The 18965-nt window shown below is 43.4% G+C and overlaps 1 protein-coding gene across 3 annotated transcripts in view; it reads right to left on the bottom strand.

Annotated features, from left to right (window-relative positions):
* The window catches only part of arid1b (AT-rich interactive domain 1B), a 40862-nt gene extending 23120 nt beyond the window's left edge, over positions 1–17742 (bottom strand). For 2 of the 3 annotated variants that reach the window (XM_076756942.1, XM_076756943.1), the window contains exons 1-4: positions 16523–17742; positions 10821–11012; positions 5234–5377; positions 2626–2739 (exon numbers count right to left, since the gene is read on the bottom strand). In XM_076756942.1, the coding sequence (XP_076613057.1) occupies positions 2626–2739; positions 5234–5377; positions 10821–11012; positions 16523–17602 (1530 nt within the window). In that variant the 5' untranslated portion in view covers positions 17603–17742. The remainder of the gene's footprint in view (positions 1–2625; positions 2740–5233; positions 5378–10820; positions 11013–16522) is intronic. The other variant, XM_076756944.1, reaches the window with a different exon arrangement.
* Between the last annotated feature and the right edge of the window lie 1223 nt (positions 17743–18965).

The raw sequence follows: 18965 nt of genomic DNA, 5'->3' as shown, positions 1-18965 counted from the left end.
CAGTGATCATCTGCGGCGGCCATTTTTAATTCTTCCAAACAGGTTGGACTGACCAACCGACACAAACTGTGTGTGTCCATGTTGGAAGAAGATAATCCTGCAGAGGAAAGTGTTGAACTTTACAAACTCCTACAAACAATAGTTTATGTTTGGTCCAATATTGCGTAACTGACAGACATTTGACCTCAACTGACAAGTTACACCATCAAGGAAGCAAACTTGGAAATAAAGTCGTAAAGTCCTTTAATTCCAAACAAAATTTATTTTCAAACTGGCTCTTACGGTTGTACTAGTCTTGATTTATCTTGCTGAAACTTGCAAACATGCTGTACAAAGTGAAGTTTAAATTTAGATTTAAATGCATTTTTTTTTTATTGCTTCAGTCTCATGCAGATCAAGGTGCCGTGTTTTGTGTGTTCAGACAGAACAGCAGTGCTTCAGTCCAAGGTTAAACCCTGAAAAATGACTGAAGTTCTATCTTACCAATATATATATATATATATATATATACACACACACACACACACACATATACATATATACGTGTGTGTGTGTGTGTGTGTGTGTGTGTGTGTGTATATATATAATATATATATATATATATATATATATATATACACACACACACACACTGCAGAGAGCCAACAATGAGAAACAGTCCCCAAAAGCAAAGCAACAATTAGATTTTAGCATCAGTCGACTATTTAAACAAGAGGGAATAAAATACAGAGCTAAATATCACGAAGTCAACTTATTAGAGTCTGTGAGGCCTTCGGGTGCAGCTGATTTCTGCAGATTTTTTTCCTTCCTGCAACAGAGCCGTCTCCCCTCCGCCTGTCGCCATGGCAACTGCATCAGCACCAGTGACTTCAAAAGGAGGCTCCAAAGAGAAAGAGAGGAGGAGGACAGAAGCAGGCTAACACGGAGGCAAAGAGAGAGAAATAATAAACAAGAGAAAGAGGGAGAGCAACACAGAGAGGAAGAAAAGGGGATGATGAAGGAGCAGAGGGGAAAAAAGGAGTGTGAAAGAGACGGAGGAAGAAAGGTGGAGAAAGAGTGATGGATGGAGAAATTAAAAAATAACCATTAAAGGAGAATCGGGGAGAGAAAGAGCAGTGGGCAGACAGACAGAAAGAGGAGCACTCGCAGTCAGAGCCTCAGTGCTGAAAGTGATTTTAAGCAGCTTTAAAACGGCTTTCCAGCAGGAGGAGACGACCGCGGTCGAATGCGACAGAGATGTGGAACTAACTGGAAAATATTCCACTCAAGTGCACTGGTGTTTCCTGAGCTGCACCGAGTTTATCTAACAAACACACCAGAGACAGGCTCAGGTGTTCCCCAGAGCTCCATTATTGGGCCTCTATTACTTCTTATTGATGCAGTTTATTACATAGTGATTGCAGGTGATAGACTGGTTCTTACGTACTTTATTTTATCTGATTACGCTGAGAGATACATTGTCCAACTTTGGCATTTTCAGTGAGAAAAAGACATATTAGAAGGAACAGTCCTCAAATATTCATTACAGCACTAAATGTGAATTAAGCCACTGATTCAAAAAGACCCCAATACATGAGCAGCAGTTTCAGGAAATTATTCACCTTTAAAAACTGGATAAATATATAGTTTCATTTTCAGTAAAAATTAATAATATTTTATTAACCTGATATTCAATTAATAAAGAAAATAATCTTTAGTTGCTGCACTAGTTTTAAACTAGACAGCCTTTGACCTGCGAATCATAAAGTCAGTGCTAACTGGTAACACAAACAGACACTTGTCAATATTTTAGACACTTTTCTGACTGAGTGATTAATAAAAATACGGATGAATAAATTCATAATGACTTAATTTGGAAAGGATTTTTGTGCAGTCTGGCAGCCTTTACTCAGGCTTCAGTGAAACCTTCAGTTCATGCAGAGCTGAGTCAGTGTTCATGAGAACAGGTTGTTTATGTCAGCGATGACCCATAAGGAAGTATCAGGCGCTCTCAGCCTGATACCTGCAGGTTCAGGTCCACAGAAAAGAGGACGGCGTTATTATCCACAACAAAGACGAGCTACAGAACAATCAGAGCCTGCAGAGAGCAGGGAGGTCTGAAACATGACCACCAAGCCTGACGCAACAAACTGCTCATCTTTTATATAACAGGGGTCCATCTGTTGGCTTTGACCCTTTACGATTGTAATCAGGACAGGCAGTCAAGAACTCCCAGCTGCTTCATCCCAAAACTCATCTTCCACTTTTTATGGGGCTTTTTGAATCAAACAGGAACGTGAGAAAAGTTGGATCTGTGGAGGAAAACTCTCGTCTGTTGCTGCGAGTAGCTCTGGAGAGAGCGTCACTCCAGGTGGAACTTTTAACCAGCTAATGACGTGAAGCAGCTGGTTTTAGGTCGAGAGCCGATCTGTTGACATGCACTGGAGGCTGTCCTCATCCAACCTCAGCACACTATGACACAATCACACATACTGAACGAATACGGTGTGTGTGGTGTGAGAATGCTCGACTGAAGACAAAATGCTTCTAAAATGCATTTCTTACTCAACTTTAACAAAACACTCCGAAGCTTTTAGCCTCCCCTCTACTCCAAACTGACTGATGCTCCGCTGTGTTCAGACTTACCGGCAGGCTGGATGGCCTCTCCTGTTGGCTCAGACTCATCTCCTCGTGGTTTGGTTTCCCAGGAGTCATAGCAGCAGACTGGCCCCGGCCCCCGTACGCCTCCTGTGGGACCTCCTAAATCGAGACGGATGCAGACACAAAGCTCATACAACATTTTTTTCCTTTTCACTGGAACAACAATCGACAAACCAACCTCGCCTCAATGTCCGTTTCGTAGGTGCTCTGAGGCTTCAACCATTTCACACCTTCTCAGCTAATTGATGCTGTCTTTAAGTCAACATGAATTCCTCAAGTCCCAGAGAAACAGAACAGCAAAGAGCCGGGCGAAGCTGTGGTGCTTCCTCTCAATTCAAAAGAATCTTAAAAATACAGATTCTGTATATGTTGTTTGTCATAAAATAAGGATCCTCATCTCTGCTGCAGGTCACACTGTTTTCATTCTGCTGTCGTCTCAAGGCTGAAGGAGATAAAACAGCAGCTGAAGGTCGGGACATCCCCTTCATCGCTTTAACACTTCAGCGCAGATGGAAAACAATCTCTGCGATTGTGTCATGGATCTGATAGCGCATATCATACAGTAAAATACTCAGGGCGCTGTTCCCTTTTCCTGTCTGAATGCGTGACTTTCTGTAGTGGAGGGAAGCTTTTGGAATCTCGTCATTCAATCTGATTCTGATTGATGATTCAGTGAATTCAGGAAGTAGTAACGGAGGACGACTTTCAGTCATGATTTTATTCTGCTGAGGTAAAACATGAAATGTTACTGGTAGTTTGGCAGCTAATTGGTTGTGATGAAGGTTTACTGGGCATACTGGTGCCTCTGTGAGGATGTGCCTCGACACAGCGGTGCTTTCAGCTAAATGCTAACATCAGCATGCTAACAATGATGTTGTTCAGGTACACGCAGGGATTCAACCAGAAACCAGCTCCAAGTTAAAACTGTGGGTGTCTTGTTTTTGGTTGAAACTGAGAGATGAGATGATGGAGAAACTGGAAACTATTATTATTATGATTACTTAAGAATTACAAGAAAATTATCTAATTTGGACCATTTGGCCTTAGTGTGTACGTTCCAAAACAATATGGTGGTTCTATCATAAACGATGCCATGTCACTTATCTTTTCAAAGAAGAATTTTAAAATGTACATGACAGTTGTCAGGGCATAAAAGCAATGATTTGTTGATCTTTACAAATCACGACTCGATAGTCTGACAGTGGCATAGCCGTCAGTGGCAAGAAAAACGTTTAAATGGGACTGAACAGTGATCCCACAAATGTAAGTAAAACTGCAGGAGGGCCGTTTGGGGGGACTTCAGGTCTCTTGATAGTCACAGCAGCAGATACTTTATCTTTTCTGAAGACAATCATGAGGTAAATAGTAGAAAAATAGCACATTCTCGTTATACAGTAATCTACAAAGATGTCAGATAAAAGTGGCTGAGGATCATTAAAGTTATTCCATATTCATTCATCCAGATACGTGAATGTCTGAACCAAAGCTCATGACAACAGAAAGACTGACAGCAGACGTTAAGTTTGGGTAGCTGACCACACACGTCCACCTTATCTCTTCCATCAACACAACTTCATTAACAACATACAAAACTCAACTAAGTGATCAGCTAATGGATTCAGAATCGATTTTTCCCTCCACTGCATCTTCACTTTTCTCCCTGATCTGTAAAACACAACACGATCCACTCGACCTAAAAGACGCGAATCAATAAAGTAGAAATCACAACAAATGAGAAGTGACTCTCAGTTTCTGATGCTCACTGCCACATCTTACAGTACATACATTTAACACAGAGGGAAAATAATCTGTTGGTTACTCTGAGGTTACATCAGAAGCTCAACCGTGTTGGCAGCCTGGTGGCTGTTTTAAACTAAAAAACTATTCATTTATGGACTCAATGTACTTGTTTTGTTCTCTGCGTTCAGCATCTTGTGCCCTCAAATGATTTAATTCAATTTCACATGAAAGTATAATATCTGAGGTTGTAATAACATCACCCCGCTGGCAGACTCTCTGTCTTGTTTTAAGAAGTTGGTCAAAGACAAAATGCTTTGTAAAGACATTTTTTCGCGGCTCAGTCAGGGAGGTGCCGACCTTGCCGAAGCCTCTGGGGCTTTGCCATGATGCAAGAAAAGCTGATGGCCTCACCAGCAGAAACTTTAAACTCTCTGGAGGCTTCGACAGAGACGTTTCCCTCTGAAACACTCGCTTTCATTTCAGCCTGGTCCACAAAAACACAGAAACTCTGCGACAGGACGAGGAAGGACGAAGACGACCAAAGATCAGAGTCTGAGTCTGTTCCAATAATCCAGTTTAGAAAAATCTCTCATGGTGGCCTTTGTTTTCCTAAATCTGACGCATTACATTTGAGTAAGACACTTCCTGTTCTCTCATCTTGCTGGTTGTTGTGCTGGTTTGTTGCTGCTGTTCATGCAAACTCAAAACTTTCTAAAAGTCTTTCGTTACCTTATTTCACATTATCAAATCTCAGTCACTCAGAATGAAAGAGTGAGAACAGTATTGATGATCAGAGGAGAAGGAGTGGTGAGATGTTGCTCTCGGTCAGGTGTGACAGTTTCACAGCGTCTACCTGTTGTGGCAGTGGGCGGGGCTGCATGTACGGTGGCTGGCTCGGGGCGGCGGGCTGCTGCTGGGGAGGGCTGAAGTATGGCGGCTGACCCGGCTGACAGTAACCACCCACGTTCTGCTGCTGCTGACTGTACTGAGAACCCATCTGAGGACACACAAGAAGCATCAGTGGAGTGAGTCTGACGGAAACATGAAGAGTCATCACCAGGCGACAGTCACTGTGGGAGGAGCTTTGAACTTTTGGATAGAAAATGTCATCACTTCATCACTTTTTCCTATGAATTTGTGTGACATTTTGTCATAATTAGGGTATGAATTTTTGAGTTATGGCCACAAAATGTGTTTTGTGAGGTCACAGTGGTCACAGCGACCACCAAAATCTAATCAGTTCATCCTTGAGTCCAAGTGAACGTTTGAGCCAGATTTGAACAAATTCCCGAAGCTTTTCTTGAGATGTCGCTTTCACAAGAATGCGTCGTACGTTTTCTTTTGCTGAAAACTGGTTAAAACTTGTGCTACAGTTGGATGGAAAGTTGACTTAAACAAATGTTTGGTAAATGACAACTGAAGCACAACCACTCTCTGGATGGACATGAAACCCTCCTGGTTCAATCATCAGTACAAAACATGAACAGCTCTGACAGGAAGTATTCAGCACACAGCAAATTATCCAACTTCAGATTCGGTGATGTGCTGCGCTGACAGCAGGTGAGAAAACTGAAAGCACGATCAACAGCTTAAATCAATTTACTTGCTACAAGGGCTTGTGGGTATTGTAGGATCTTGGACTAAACGATATGCAAAAAAATCATATTGCAATCATCTTGACAGATATTGTGATTGATCTTAAAGTCAGGATTTTAAAAATGGTGGAAACTTTTGCATTTCATTTTCACTGAAGAAAATATAAAAGTGATGATGTGAGTTTTGCTTGGATCTGTAACAAACTGTGTTTCATTTATAATGTGTGTGTTGTGGCTTATTCTACATTTATTCAAAAAAATAGCTCCTACTGCCATATTGTGATTTTGATAATATTTTGATTAATTGTTAAATCCTTGTAGGATCATCAATTAATATCCATCTGTTGGTACATCTTCCAGACTGTAGCTGAAACATATTTAGAGGACTGTGCAGCCTCAGTTGAAATAATTGTACTTCCAACTTTCTGAGTCTTGTTTCTCACTCTGGTTTCCACTCGGCTGAACATGTGAAAACACACTGTATTCCTGGAAAGTGACCTATATATTTAAATTCCTTCTCCTGAGAATTCATTATGTTCTCTGACTGCAACAAACGTCCCACAATTCCACGATACAGTAATACTTAAAAACTGTGAATCCATTCAGCGGCCGCATCCTTTGAAAAGCAGCATTTGAAGACCAACAGTCTCATTTTGAAAGCCCCTTCAGATGCAACCTGACCTGAATATGGAGGATCCAATGGGCGGATCCTTCATGGCCCAAGCTATCCCAAGATTCAGTGCATGCTGGTGACAATTCAGTTTTTACGAAGAAAAACTATGGCGAACTCGTCAAACTGAACAGTGGTAGTGGTCGAGGATTGCACTTTTAAATGTCACGAATTTCACTAAAAAACAAAGGGGTTTTAAAACCCCAGATTTTTATTGAAATAACAAGTTACATGACATTGGTAGCTAGCTAGCTGCAGCACTTTCTGCAGATGCTAACTGCATCTGATCTATGTAAGGACCATTGAAACTACAGCGTTCACTTTCAAACTTAAATGGTTCAAAGGTTAACTTCTATCTTACCAAGATTTAACGTAGCAATCACACAGATAATTTATACTTAATGTAAAGTGCATAAAGAAAGACTGAGACTGAGAAGCTGAACATGTTAACTGAAAATGAGCTGACAGAGGAGAAGCCTGTAAGTTCAGATAACCAGCCGGTCAGCCATCCCGTGGACACCTTAACCTCGAGTTAACCTCCTTCATCAAACCTTGGCTCGACGAAGGATGCGGCCCCTGAATTGAGACACAGCTCTTACTTTAGTTTGGTCCCTCGACTGTATGCCTGACATCTGACCTCTGACCTCCATCCTGTTATTGTCTCTCATGTTTCTGATCTCTGCTCTGCAGCTCGTTCTTTCACTGGAGTCACAGGAGAATCACATGATGATGGTCACTGAATGCAACATTTATGATTTTAAATGCATTCCCCCTGACTTTACATCAGCTTTGGTTTGTCTGTAATGGTGAGTTCAAGACTAGACAAACTATAGCGTAAATAGAGTAAAACTCATACACTCAAGGTGCCTCACACGTACTTCATGTTATTAACGAACAATCATTAAAAAGACAATGTCAAAGAACTTGAACAGTGGTGTCTGATCATAAACGTTGACCGGATGATGCCGCTAGATGAAAAAATAAGAGCAATATTTATGACAATGCACTTAAGATGAAGGGTTGCATCACTGATGGATTTTTGTTTTTGCTGTTGAAGCTTTAACGATCATTGTGAGCGACACTCGCTCAGCCTCTCATAGTTAATCTCAGTTGGGACTCAGTTAATTCTTGTTTGTTCTCAGTGTTGTAGGATATTAATAATATAATCCACAGAGCTGGCATGAATGAAAGCTGAAAATATAGGCAGCTCATTAGTATTATACTGTTGTTGTAGGCTGGTTTTCTCACAATGTGATGAAGAAAAATTACTTTTTCAGCCCGATCTGATCTGACGTGAATCTCAACTTAACTTAAAAATGTGATTATACTGAGCAAGGAAGCCAGTTCCAGATGATCTCAGGTTCGCCTTTACACTGCTGTTCTCTGCTTTGCTGAAAATATTTGGTCATATTAATCCTCTAAATTAACATTTATACCATTTTTAAAGGGTGCAAAGAACAGCTGAGATTAAATCAGGACTGCGATGTATTCGAACACTTCCACAGACCTTGCTCGTCAGATTGTTATCTCCCTAACAGCACATCCTCTTCTCTGGAATAAAATGCCACAAAATGCAATAAGGCGCAACCTCCCTGCAATCTGTGAGAAGTGGAGCTCTGAGCGGCTGCTGGGGGACTGGAGGATTAACTGACTTGCTCCACAGCACCTCCTGCACGTACTCAGACGCTCAGTTGTTACTGGGTTTTTAATCGACGGCACCAGGCAACAGCAACTACGGTGTGACATCAGTGTGATGATGTAAGCAGGTGTCAGCCATGATGTCTGCAGTCAGAACCACACTGACAGACTGAGTGTGGAGACATCAGTGGACCAAAGGCCACAAACTACAGCAGACAGGATCAGCTGATCAAAATTAATCCACAAAAATCTTAATAATCTACTGATCTTCGATACAGGGGTGGACGATAAGGCACGAAAATATTATCACGATACTTCTGCAATATTGATATGGATAGTATAACAGAAATACAGATTTTTTTGTATTACTCTGCCTTCAAATATCCAGCAAAACTAAACAAAAATTGTTTAGGACTCACAATAGCTGATAAGCTCTCACGGTGGGATTCTGGGCTCCCCTTGTACTCAACCAGGTGCCTCTGCTTAAGGTGGTGAAATAAGGTTTTTGTTTTGCCCCCTTGTGATTGAACAGTTTTCTTGCACTTCTTATCTTAGTGTCTGATCTTAAATGGAGGAAAATGTCTGAAAGTAAGGGATGAACTGTCCATGGTGTGGGTTAATGACATTTAGAGCCTGTTTTCACGCAGGCAGAAAGCCGACTGTGGACAAGAAACCTCCTGAAACCAGAATCAATCTGAGCACCATGGAGGGGGGAGCTGACTGGTCCAATTTCATCTGGAATCAGAGAGTTAATAAAGGAAGAGTCCCGGGGCCACCTGGGGCCCCGCTCACATAAAAGTCATTACGTTTCCTCCCTCGGCCTCCATGTCTTCATCAGAGTCTGTGCAAGCAGAGATGACAACACTGACACAAGTTCCCTCAGGCTGAACAAAAAGAAAATGTCTGTCAACCTGTAATGATGTAATAACGTCACTGTTACTCCGTGATGACAGTCTTTCTTTGTGAGAGGCTTCAGGGAGCAAGACGACATCAGAGGATCGAAGGAGGAAAAGCTGAGGGGGAAAAACTGCGACTGGAGTAATCTACGACCTGAGAGAACAGAGACTACGGCTGGAGACAACGTCTCAGAAAACCACCTGAAATCTTCTCCACAACAGCAGAAACCTGGATGCAATAGTTCTCCTTTCCTCAAGGTTTTAACAATTGTTTTGGTATTTTAGCTTTTATTCGAAATTTGAAAGAGAAATTACTGAGAAAACCAGCACGTTGGGGTAACACATCGTAGGGCACTGCGCCCCCATTGGCTACAGTAAACACGGATCAAAGTTCGCAACAAGTCCGTCCCTAGCAGGACACGCAGAATCAAAGAGCAGTCTGCTAGCTCCAGTTAATACAGCCAGATCTGGACCTGAATATCTACGACCAAACAAAGCCTCCAAAAAAATAATGGCCAGTTTGACAACAGGGCCCAGGCGGTTTTCTTGTTGGGTTTGGCTTCGGCTAACATTCACTATCCAGACGGCTAACTGAGCTAACTAGCTCACGGTGGCTAAAGTTCAGGAGTAAGCGGTTATCTTACTTTAGCACTAAGTGAAGTTATCATCAAATTCCATAAATCACCTCTCTGCTGTCGTCAAACTGGCCTCGGTCGGTCTCCGATACCGGTCCCAGTCCGGCTGTGATCACTGGGAGGCTGCTGAGCTTCGTTAGCTTACTAGCAGTTAGCGCCTGTCCTTCAAGAAAAACTAAATCACCTCAGGAACGTTAATGTACTCCTGTCGTCAAACTGTCCTCAATTGCAGGCATTTAGATATATTTTGGCAAAATGCTGATCGTTTGGAACGTAGTGATCAGAGAGATGAACAGCAGGTGGAGGTGGATTCTGCTGCAGCTGTGGTTCTGAAACCCTCTGTGGGTCTTTTAATACGTTTTTCCCTCCACCCTGAATCGCTGGAACTGATTGTAACAGACCGAAATTAAACTCTCAGCATTTTCATTCTAATTTTAAGTTGCCTGTGGTCTGATTCCAGCTATAACAGCCAATTCCTTGTATGTGACGTATCAGAGGCAGCATCAGTCATCAGTAAACCCAAACCAGCAGTCTGGAGTCTTAAAATAGCCTCAGCCCAGTCTGCAGCAGGAATAGTCTGACCCGGCCTGGCCTGGACCGGAACGCTCTGCATCGGCCATGTGGTCTGACAACATCAATAGTTCTGTTGTCCTCCGAGCGGCTCGTTGGCGGACACGAGGTGGCGATGCTGCAGATCAATCAGCGCGACGACTCCGTGAACAGACAAGCAACTCAAACTCTTTCAAAACAAGTTGAGTCATACCGGCGTCAGTGTGGCAGGAAACACTGAAGCAGCGGGCGGCGCTCAAAATACAGTGTCCGCTTCAAGTGTTTCATCACACAGCAAGACACAAACTCTGACGATCGAGGAAAAATGTGCCTTAGAGAGCATCATGAGACACAAACGCTAACTAAGAAGTGTAGGGACGGGGACATAAGACACACACATTTTTTCCTTTGATTGTTTGAAATGTTTCTTCAATGAAGCAGATAGAGCGTCTCCTACCTGCTGCTGTGGGTACTGCATCCCTCCCATCCCCATCTGCCCTCTGCTGGGCATTCCCATCGGGTATCTGTGGGGTGAGGGGGAGCCGTAGGGCTGGCCAGAGTACGGCGCCCCCTGCTGCTGAGCGTACGGGTTGTTGCTCATGCTGTAGAGCTGAGAGCGCTTCATTGCCATCGGGTCCATGGGCGGCACCTGGAGGAGAGAGGTTAACTTTTAAACCAACATGTGATGAGAAGTTCTTAAAGCCACGAAAATCTGCGATTCCCTGACAAATGGGCGAGCTCCATCTGAAGACGTCATGTAGTCGAAAGCTTCAGAACAGACCTCAGGGTGAGACTGCATATAATATTCAGATACATCTGGACCACCAAGGGAACCAGCCCACAGTGTGAAGTGGTCTATCAGAGTTCATCTCTGCTCTCAGAAGTTTGACTCACTTCCAAATGTTGTAAGTTTTCGAGCATTCGGAGAGCTGAACAGTCTGTCTGCAAGTCAACTCTTCTTTTTAACTGTTTGATTTTCTGCTTATTAAACCTGCTCTGCAGTTTAGTCAAATATGAAAACTCCACTGGGTGTTTAACATCCAGCTTTCTACAGCAGGACTGATGCTGCTAACACATGAACCATGAACATTCAGGCGCCAGGAATCTCCTTCAAGTGTCAAACCCGAGTTTTCCAGTTGTAACGATGACTGGAATGGTGACATGAACGCCATTTACAAGTTGCGAACTGATAATTTATATAAGGTAAGGTGATAAGGTGTAGTTGCATAATGCCGCTGTCTGAATCCAGAAGAGACACTGACACTGTAGTTTAAAATCAACAAGCAGGTTGAAGACAGGTTGTCCCAGAGCAAGTGGAGTTTGGCCAGCCAGTGGAGGACAGTAAACACATCACAGGCTAATGTACCATCGAGTGAGAGTCAGATGGGTGGATGGGTGGCTGGGTGGCTGGGTGGCTGGGGGCGGGGGGGGGGGGACTTCAGTGAACCAAAGACACTGACAACTGAGACTAAACTCTTATGTCAGAGCTGATTCAACTGAAGCAGCACTCAGACAAAAAGTGAGCAATCCAAAAGCCTGGGAGGCCACTTTGAACGAGAGTCAACAGTCACGCCTGGGTACACTTTAATATTCTCTCTCACACACACACACACACACACACACTGTATTTGACACACTGACACAATAGTAGGTGAGAGTCACTCGGTGAGAACAGATGTTTCACAACTGCTGACGGCTGCCACCAAAAATAGAAACCACTTGTGGACTCTAGACACAAAACACGTTCCAGACATTTAATCTCGCTCTTTAATCTTTTCTTTGGGTGACACCTTTCCATCAATCAGCTGGGGAGGAAATAAAAACACCAGCCTTCCAGACAGCTGGAAAACACCTCATCGATAATCCAGACGGAGATCTGACAGTTTGATTGTCACAAAGCTTCATGACATGATGAGCTTTGATGGCTTGAAGGAGCTGACTGGAGCTCGATTATCTTCAGTAAATCAAACAATATGATGATATGTCTCACGAGGTGATATAAATTGATTAACCATCAGAGATTTTGCTTTACTGTTAATACAGGGGTCGAATGAAGCTATTGATTATGTATTTGATTTTTCTATGATTTTAGAAATCACCTTCTTTTATCAGGTATTTAACATACTTTGTAAGACAGAAACAGACATTTCTCGTCAAATTGCTTCTGGTCAAATATTTAAATTGCTCTATTTTGTGACAGTCAAAAACCCTAAGATGTTTAGTTTATGATTTACAAACATACAGGGAAAAGCAGAAATCCCCACATCTGAGAAGCACTAACTGGCCGAAACAATTAATCCACGATGATAATGGTTGTTGATTATCTGTAGATTGACTAATTGATTAATCCACAAAACACTCAACAATACACCCAAATACAACTCATCATAAAACTGACTGTGCTCTACATGAATGACGCCGTGTGAGATAAGATCCTCTGTACTGTTCATGCGCATGCAAATGAATATTCTCACGATGTGGAGCTAATTGTAGACAAAGGTTCATCTGTTTCTGTTATTACAGAGAGCACTTAATAGACCCTTATTCCTAAATGTGACCATGCTGAACCTACAGTGACTCTGCTCACAAATTCCAGAGGAAATACCTGTTAAAGGGTGTTTGCATGTCACAATATCTCATGGTAGACATTCGACTACAGGCTCAATCGTTGTGGTTAAGTCATGTGCAACTCTGCTTGGGCTAGATTTAGTTGCAGACCACCAAGCGTTTACAACTCTGCTTACATCCAAAGGTACCGGTCATGTTGAACTATTAATGACAAGATGGTGAGGTTGACTACTCTGCCTTACGTATGAGGTTATTTACCGTCCTGGGAAACAAATGTGACAGCTGGCTGCCTGTCCAGGCTTCCACTGCCCACCACAGGAGATGATGCAGAGGGACCGGACATGGTAGTGTTCACTGCCACTTGTGAGACCAGTCCTGAGCTGACAAAACTGCAACATCAGATTCAAAAAGGCCGGCCAAAATGTAGAAAGGAAGTTACAGATGAACTTACTTTCAGGATGAACTGGCCATTGAAAACTGACTTGTTATGAGAGGCACCGAACACTTGGTTGTTCCCACTTCGCCATGAAACAGAGTGGTGTTGTGTACGTGAGCTACATGGTGGCCACAGACAAATATGTACATGTTGGCTTCATGTGTTTCATCTCAACACAATGACAACAATGACTGTACCACTTACACCAGTGGAACTGCCAGATGGACCATGGGAAAAGGAGGCCTTTGACATAACAGGTCCCTTTGAGTGCGCCACATGGTGCTGCTGTTACGCCATTGACTATTACTGTAAGTGGCCAGAAGTGGCATTTGTCGCCACTGTCACTACAGAGGTAATTATTCGCTTCATAACTTGAGTGTCCAGCCATGAAGGAAACCCTCCCTACCAGGTCTCTGACAACAGATGCCGGTTTACCTCCCATGCATGTGCCAACTTTCTGAGAGTAAGAGAGGGATGAAGCACCTGTGCTCCAGTGTCTACAATCTGAGAGCAAATTGAGCCATCAAGACTTTTAACAGGGTGCTGAAAGAGTGCATACAGACTGCCAAAAGAATGAACAGACCATGAAAACAAGCAGTGACAGAGTTCTTACAGAACTATCACACTACGCCGCATGATGCAACAGGAGCTACTCCATTTGAGCTGCTGGGGAATAGGAAGATGCAGATGAAGAACATGATCCTTCCTGTCTCACACAGAACTAAATCAGACAAACAACTGGAAGAGAACACACAAGCACAGAGGACCAATGAGTAGTAATGAGTACTCAGAAAGAAGGACTGGGGAAAAAGTGTGCATGTTCTAAGTGAATGACACTGTACATGTCCAGAGACCTGACCATGTCCATAAGGGATTATCCAGAATCACAGAACCTCTGACAGTCATTGAGAAAGTAGGAGCAAGTACTTACCTGTTCAGTGACGGCTGCAAGTGGAATTCATCAAAATTTGCAGGCTTTATAAAGGAGGATCTAACCTCCACCAGTAAGGACAATGAGACTGTGCTTGACGGGCTCACCGTTCCCAAGAACATACTTCATAATACATCTTAACCAGGCCAAAGACAGAGCCTGACAGCCAGAAACCCACCTTCATGGGTGACAGGTTGTGGAAGGTAAAGACAAAGGAGACCCATGGACTGAGAATACTGTCCCAATTGATACTAAAAGCTTTTCATACCATTCTGTGAAAAGCAAAATAAATAAATACTGTCCTGAGGACTAAGTTAAAGAAAATGTCAACAGAACCTCATGCAATGTGAAAATAATTCCCGAGTTACACGTGAAAATATTCTGTCTCAACACGCTGGTTTCCCAACTGCCTATCTGATGTCAGCCCTCCCTCTCTCTCATATTCCGACATATTCACACGTAACTCAGTGAATTAAAGGTTTATTTTGACCAAAGCAGAGTTAGTGGTGGTCGAACCAACACACACAATGACTGTGTGTGTTTTACAATGGTAAAATTACTGTTTCTGTAAATGGAATCTGGTGGTTTTTGCAAGAACAATATGGCGGCTGTGTCTGGTTAAACAAAAAGGATCTTTCTCTTTAACAAAAATCTCTGTAGGGATCCTCTCCATAATGTTTTCGAACACTTAGAGTACTGCAACAATCTGAGTAACAAAAACAAGCACTTGAAGTGCTCGTACACTGTCGGTGCGCAGCGACCCCGAGGGATTACATTGCAGCCCATTTCGTGGCTGCCGGCTGCAACACTCTTACTCAATACAGAATCAATTTCAAAACTTGTGGTCCCAATCAGTCACTTGTCTTGGGCACAAAAACATGGGAAAATAGGATGCATAAACACAGATAATACTGGAATTTCTGCCATATGAAATCTTCCAGGACATGAGGACCAGCAGAACTCTGGATGTCTCTTGGTGCTCTGGGACATTGTGATCGGAATTTTTCCACTTTTTCTTATGTTTTTATGGACTGAATGACTAATCAATACAATAATCGACAGATTAATCAATAATTATTTATTTATTTATTTTACTTACAGACCTATACGCAAGTGATGTAAAAAGCATCCTACTTTACTTCAGCAAAGTCAAACACTGAAAGGCCTCCACAGTGTACATTATTTAATGGTTATGGTGAGTTGTCCCTGACGTGAAGCAGGAATGACTGGTGGCAGCAGGGATGCACTGGGGCTGCGGCCTCCAGCAGGCCCGGGCTGCTGTGGGGCCAGCTGGAGGAGCATGACGAATATTTAGCTCCAGTGTTATGCTGGTGGTGATAGGCACATGGCTAATCTGCATGTGTGAAGGTCAGGGCTCTTGTGTGGAGATGGGGCCATAACGGGCTCCCTGCCAACTAAGTTGAGGCCAGATCACAAGCTGAAAGGCGCAACACAGACCGCTGATAAAACTTAGAAAATCCTCCATCCACGGTGGACAATTAGCATGACAGAGAGGGTAACAGAAAAACTGTGGAAACAACTTAACGACCATTGACACCTCAAATGACTTCAAAAGAGATAATTAGCATATGTGAAGCAATTAGCTCATGTCAGATGGGAATGGAGCTGTCAAAAAACGGCAAGCGGGCACAGCTAATTGTCCTGCCCTGTCACCAGATTTCAGTGTCCTCAAACTTTATTCCACAATATGAGCACAAAATGTAACTACTGTGTATATTTCAGACCTTGCAGTCAGTGAAATGCCTTCATACATAACTGTTCCACACTCTTCAGGCCTGTACGGCTCAGTTAACAGTAGCTAAAATGCTAAGGGTAGCTTAGCCTAGCAAGCTAAATACGGAGTCACCTTGGACACGGAATCGAAACACTGACTTTACAAACTACTGTTAACTCGTACGGCTGTTATTTATTACTGGATATACAACTGGTTAATTCAGAATGAAGCTTTGTATACGTTATTGTCAAAATGCCCAAATTTCTGTGTCCAGTTGTATAAATGACGTCTATCTGCAGTGGAAATGAAAAAAACACACCTAGCTCACCAGCTAACTGACGTTATCTATTTGGGTTAGCATAGCGGCTAAATGGGTGATATAACGTAGGCTAGCAGTTTAGCTGCAATAAAATGAGTATTTTTCATTAGTCAGACTAGTTTATTACCAGCTAACAACAGTGGAATGTAGATTAAAACTGCGTTATTCACCTGTGATCTGCCGCTGCCCTGTCCGTTGTTCCCCGGACTCATGGTCGGGTGATTTCTTTGTTGTCCTCCCCAGCCATGAGTAGCCGAGCCGTACTGGGAGCCCATGTCTTTAGCCAGCCCCATGCTCGGCTGTTGTTGTGCAGAAGGATTATTATAATCTGGATATCCACTTCCATAACCTCGCATCATCGTGCTCGGAGACGTTAATAACTGATTCAAAGTCGGTGTAGCTCCGGACGGGTGCAGCTGCTGCTGACTCTGTCCGGGAAACCGCTGAAATCCTCCGTTGTTGCCGCCGCCAACTCCACCTCCAACCGGGGAGCTGGTAGCAGTCATAGCCGCTTTGCTGTGGTTAGCAGCGGCCGAGCTGCCGCTGCCCGGGCCCATCAGGTTATTCCCCTGTCGTGAGGGACTCATCATGCCTCCATATCCACTATTCCCATAGCCGGGTCGATAATTCGGGTAGTGGTTATACGGGCTGTTGTTGCTGTACCCTTCGTGGGAGTTCTGAACCTGATCCATAGTGTTGTGTACCGAGTGCGCCGCTGTTATCCCAGTCCTTGGGCTTTGTTGTCCGCCATGTTGATCAAAGCTAGGCCCTCCTCTTCCATTCCCATAATAATGATTGAACTCGGAGCTGGTCCCACTCGGAGGAGGGTTGTTGTTGGTGGTGTTGGTGGCTGATCTCAGACTGGCATCCATCCGCTCCTCCTCCTCCTCTTCCTCCTCCTTCTCCTCCTCCTCACTGTTATTCAGCTGGTGTTGATGGCGCTCCTCCGCTCTGATGTTCCCCACCAGGAGGATGTTTTCTCTTCCTCCATCATGTTGTCGCTGCTCGCTGCTCTCTCCCCGCGGCTCCCCCTGCTCCTGCTGGATGTTGTTGTTTATGATGATGTTGTTGTGGGTTTGCCGCTGGTGGAGCTGCTGGGTGAACTGGCTGAACGGCGGAGGTGTGTGGTGGGATGATGATGATGATGATGGTGGTGGAGGAGGAGGAGGAGGAGGAGGAGGAGGTCCGACAGTACCAGCAGCCGCTCCGCCACTGCCGCCGAGGTTTTTCACTTTATGCCCGCCGAGCATCCCCGTGTCTATGTCGTTTCCACTCTTTTCTCCCCTGTTTCACTTCATCCAGCGGTGCTGTTTCTGTTCCCCGGAGCCCGGCTTGGATCATCTCCACTGCGTCGATCCGTCTACATTATTCGCTGTGATCTCTAGACGATGGTGCAGCTCCAGAAGAACCCCCAGTAGTCCCAGTGGGAAGCTGAGGATCTCTGAAACACCAACGACTCCTTCTTGCCGTCTGACACCGGTGCTGATGCCACTTACGCAGCCTGGTCAGGTGCACATGGCCCGGGCAGTTGCTCCCGGTCACTCCGGTGTACTAGGAGCGGGCACGGTGGAGCTGGAGGGAAATTTGACATAAAAATTAAATGTCAGAACGTGTTTCCTTCAGTTTCTAGCGTTGCCTTAAGGTAGAACAATACATATAACTTATGTAAGCCCAGTAACCCACAGTGCCTATATATACCACCATGTAATACCTATACACACATATACAATAGTTCATACCAGGCCTGCAACTAAAGATTACTACTATATACAATGTAAGAAAATAATGAAAACTGGCTGTCACAGTTTTTCAAAGATTTAAGCAACAGTGCAAAATCCAAGAATGTTAAATCTACTCTCATAGCGACTACAAAAACCAACAATTTTGACCAAGTGAACCAGTGAATTTTTGGGCATTTTCAGTTCTATCAGCAACTGATTATTTGTAAAATATTTGCTGCTTAACTTTCCTGTCAGTCCCATTATTAATTGACTGTTTCAGCTCTATACACTCCCAGACACAGATACAATTCCTCCACCCACATTACCAAAACATAGCATTATAAGATGATTCATTGCTGTAAATTCTCAGAAAAGTAAATCATTTTTGTGACACAGATGACTACTCAGCACACACATAGAAACTGTCATTTTAAACTCAAAGGCAATCAATACACAATCAAAGAGCTGGTTATTGAAGTCCTGAACCTTTTTCCAAAGAGTCTGACAGAGAAAACAGACAATTGCAGAGCCATATTTGTTTTAATCGTAGAAGTTATTTCTTGTTTTGGTTAAAACAAACCAAATAAAGCTATAATCCATCTTTTATCATAAATATCTGCCCTTATGGAGTTCATGCTGACCAATATTGTGCCTGCTGCTCTCCAGTGTTAACTGACTCACTGGCTCCGAAACCCCTCCTCAGGTTTCACAGCTGGATTAACAGACTGATAAAATGGGACATTTTACTGTTTAAACCTCATAAAATTCCATTTGAAGGCAGATCTACACACGTTTCCCCAGACTGCACTGAAAACAAGTCCAGCATATAAACCTCCCACGCAAAATCTAAGAACATAAGGTCTCTGCAAACTGGGAAACACGAGACACTATA

The sequence above is a fragment of the Chaetodon auriga genome, chromosome 18 (genome assembly GCF_051107435.1).
Source record: "Chaetodon auriga isolate fChaAug3 chromosome 18, fChaAug3.hap1, whole genome shotgun sequence".
Taxonomy (NCBI): Eukaryota; Metazoa; Chordata; class Actinopteri; order Chaetodontiformes; family Chaetodontidae; genus Chaetodon; species Chaetodon auriga.
Note: the sequence above shows the minus strand (reverse complement) of the source record. Positions and strands in the feature narration are given on the sequence as shown.